The 2,921-nt window shown below is 50.7% G+C and overlaps 1 protein-coding gene across 1 annotated transcript; it reads right to left on the bottom strand.

Moving 5' to 3' along the window:
- Positions 1-1,465: 1,465 nt before the first annotated feature.
- LOC108970280 lies at positions 1,466-1,909 on the bottom strand. Its single transcript, XM_018935583.1, has one exon. It carries the CDS (start codon positions 1,907-1,909, stop codon positions 1,466-1,468), a length of 444 nt encoding a protein of 147 aa, XP_018791128.1.
- Positions 1,910-2,921: the final 1,012 nt, after the last annotated feature.

Here is a 2,921-nt window from a genome sequence, read left to right as displayed (position 1 = left end):
CGTCGTTTCTTTTTAGGGATAATACTATGTCCGTCTTGCCCTTCGACAACGCCTTATGCAGCCGCGCTGCCTCCGGGGTCGAGGAGACGCTATCACAGAATTTCCTGAAACTGTTTGTCGTGGCAAGCCTAATCTCCTTGTTATAGAATGTTAGATGCCGTTTGTAATCCTCCCAGCTGCCTGCGCGCTTGGCTTGGTTGAACAACCTACGCACCCAAAGTCTAAGAGCTGAGAGTTTACTAGACCACCAGGGGCAGATTTGTTTACTGCTGGTCGCTTTTAGTGGACAGGCACAGTGATAGGCGTCCATAATGGACTGGTTTATGGCACTCAGTCTGCTTTCCAGTCCATCTGTGGTGGATCTATCATCCGCCTGCCCCACTCCACTTACATTATGACTTAAGGTCTCTCTGAAGATACTCCAGTTCGTATTTCTAGGAGTACGTGTCGGAGGTTTGTTCGCGACTTTTACCCTCAGAGCAAACCGAATGATCCTATGATCTGACAGTGAGGGCTCCTTTGACACCCGCCACTGTGGGATCAGCCCGATCATGTTGTCATTGCTCAGGGTAATGTCTAGGACCTCCCTGCGAATACTGGTTACGAAGGTGGGCTCACAACCCACATTCTCGATGCTCATATTGTTACCAATTATGAATTCAAGAAGTGACTCACCCCTCACGTTGCAGTCCGTGCTACCCCATTCCGTGTGATGCGCGTTGGCATCACATCCTAACGTTAGGGGAAGAGTGTTGCGTCTGCAGTATTCCACCAGACTGAGTATTGATGGGAGGGGAGGGTTGTGTCCGTCTCTCCCGGAAAGTATGCGGAAGCGAGAACGAAGTCCGATCCTTCCTTGTCCTTCACCTGTACCGCCAGATCTTGCGTTAGAAACTCTGAAATACAGAAAAAGTCTATATCGGCTCTAACGACTTACCTTTCTTCTTCTCGAGTTGAGGCCTCTTACCTCTACTTTGAACACCCAAGGGTCCTGGATTAGGACGATGCTCAGGTTATCCGAGATGAACCTCTTCACGATGAAAGCCGAGGCTGCCGATGCGTGATGTAGGTTCACCTGAGCCACTTCCATGCCGGCACTGGTGCCTATATTATATGTTCGATGAGAGAGAGGTCCTAGTCCTCGATCTCATCATCAACCTGCATCTCCAGAAGCTCTTGGGTGGATGGCATGCCTTCCTGCTCATTGAGGAGCTCGTTGCTCCAGGTTCCATCCGCGGCGGTGGCCGCAACCTGCCCAGCCAAGATGGGGTCGTTGGGGGACTCGTTCCGCTCTCCCGAAACCACAGCGGCAGTCGCCTCATGCGCTGCTGGGCGGGTTACGGATGAAGCCGGTGAAACGGTCCCCCCGTCGTGGGTTCTTGGCTCGTTGCCGACGTTGCCTTGGGCCTCCATGGCCTCACTACAATTTTGCCGAACCTGAAGTTCAGCCTGAATCCCTTTTGCGTTAATACTTATAGGATTCATCGTCTATCGACATGTTGAGGTTCCACACTGAACCCTCAACGCTGCCTGCTACGACCTTCCACGCGGAGGTGCTTAATCCATTGTTCTGGTTTCCCACCAGATTAAGCACGAATTCGTGGGTTTTATCTGCGCTCCTCGGGAAGAATACCACCATGTTATGCAGTTGTGGTATCTCCCCTCCTCTCCGTACACACAGGGCTAGACCCTTCCAACCCTCTAGCCTTAGCGCGATTTCCATCAGCCAGGTGGCCGAAGTCTCCTCCTGACAGTCGACCAGCAGCATACCGCCCTTAAAGAAAATGCCGTTGAAGGCGCCAGTGTAGCCTTTGTCAGTACATAGGGCATTAACTAGGCAGTCTTGGAGAGCCGTCAGCTGTTTGGACCCTAGGGCCTCCGCTTGGTAGTTGCAGGGCAACACTGCCATCCGGATACTCTTAACAGCCTCAGAGTACTTCCGGCTGGCGGTTTTCGTCGGTTGTTGGTTGGCGTTGGAGCACTTCCACTAGCTTCCTGTGGTCCGCCTCCACATAATCTCTTGGGCCTTGGTGGTTCTTGGGGAGTTATATGGCCGCTTTTTCTTTCTCCATACGTCTCGGTGCCTCTTGGGGCGCCGGTTTTGCTTCGATTCATCCTTCCGACATGGCAGCTTTAGCTCGGCGACCCTTTTGGTTTCTGCGTCTTGTTGCAGACGAACCATTGGCACTAGCGCGTTGTGCATTATTAGGAGAGGGATTTCTCATCCTGCTCCTACTCAGAGCCCGCTTTATCCGCTGTCTCCGGTGTCATGCCGTCCTGTAGGAATCTGATTTATCACTTGAGAGGAGTTCCGCTCATTCCAGCTCTACGTGGGTCGTCGCTGTGCAGCATCACCCCTGGAGGTTGGGAGATGCCGTGCTGTGCTGCGGTTTAAGCCCCTGCACCACGACAAGGTGCCTACCATTCGCATAGATAGTAGCGCAGTATGTCTTTTCTGAGGCGTCACAAAAGCCATGTAACTCGACTTTGTGATCGGGAGAGTAATTTACCCATCGCGGAATTTGAATCTGAGAAATGTCATTCAGATTGTTTGCGAACTGGAACCATTTCTCTAAGCGAAGAAGTTTCACTTGTTCGTCCCAGTCAGTTCCATCTAGCCATAATTCTTGTATTAAGATTTTCGCTTCGATCATAACTGACGAAAGCCATCCTGCGGGGTCGAAAAGTTTTGCCACCGTGGATAAAATCTGTCTTTTCGTTATGGCTGACAATGCGGATATGGACAGTCGTGTATGAGAACTGGTTCGGTATCGCATTTCACTGGATGCCTAGTGTATTTGTTGTACTTTCCTTCTCGAATATAAGGAAATTAGTGTCCAACATATTTTCGTTTGGAATATTTTTGAGTATATTTGGTTGATTTGCCGTAATCTTTTTTAATGGAAACCCTGCGGATTTGA

This window comes from Bactrocera latifrons, unplaced genomic scaffold (genome assembly GCF_001853355.1).
Source record: "Bactrocera latifrons isolate USDA-ARS-PBARC rearing strain unplaced genomic scaffold, ASM185335v1 scaffold_1062, whole genome shotgun sequence".
Lineage (NCBI taxonomy): Eukaryota > Metazoa > Arthropoda > Insecta > Diptera > Tephritidae > Bactrocera > Bactrocera latifrons.
The sequence above is the reverse complement of the archived record's forward strand: the minus strand, read 5'-3'. Positions and strand labels throughout refer to the sequence as shown.

Coding starts and splice junctions, on each gene's coding strand:
- LOC108970280 (XM_018935583.1), bottom strand. CDS start 1,909: ATGGCAGTGTTGCCCTGCAACTACCAAGCGGAGGCCCTAGGGTCCAAA.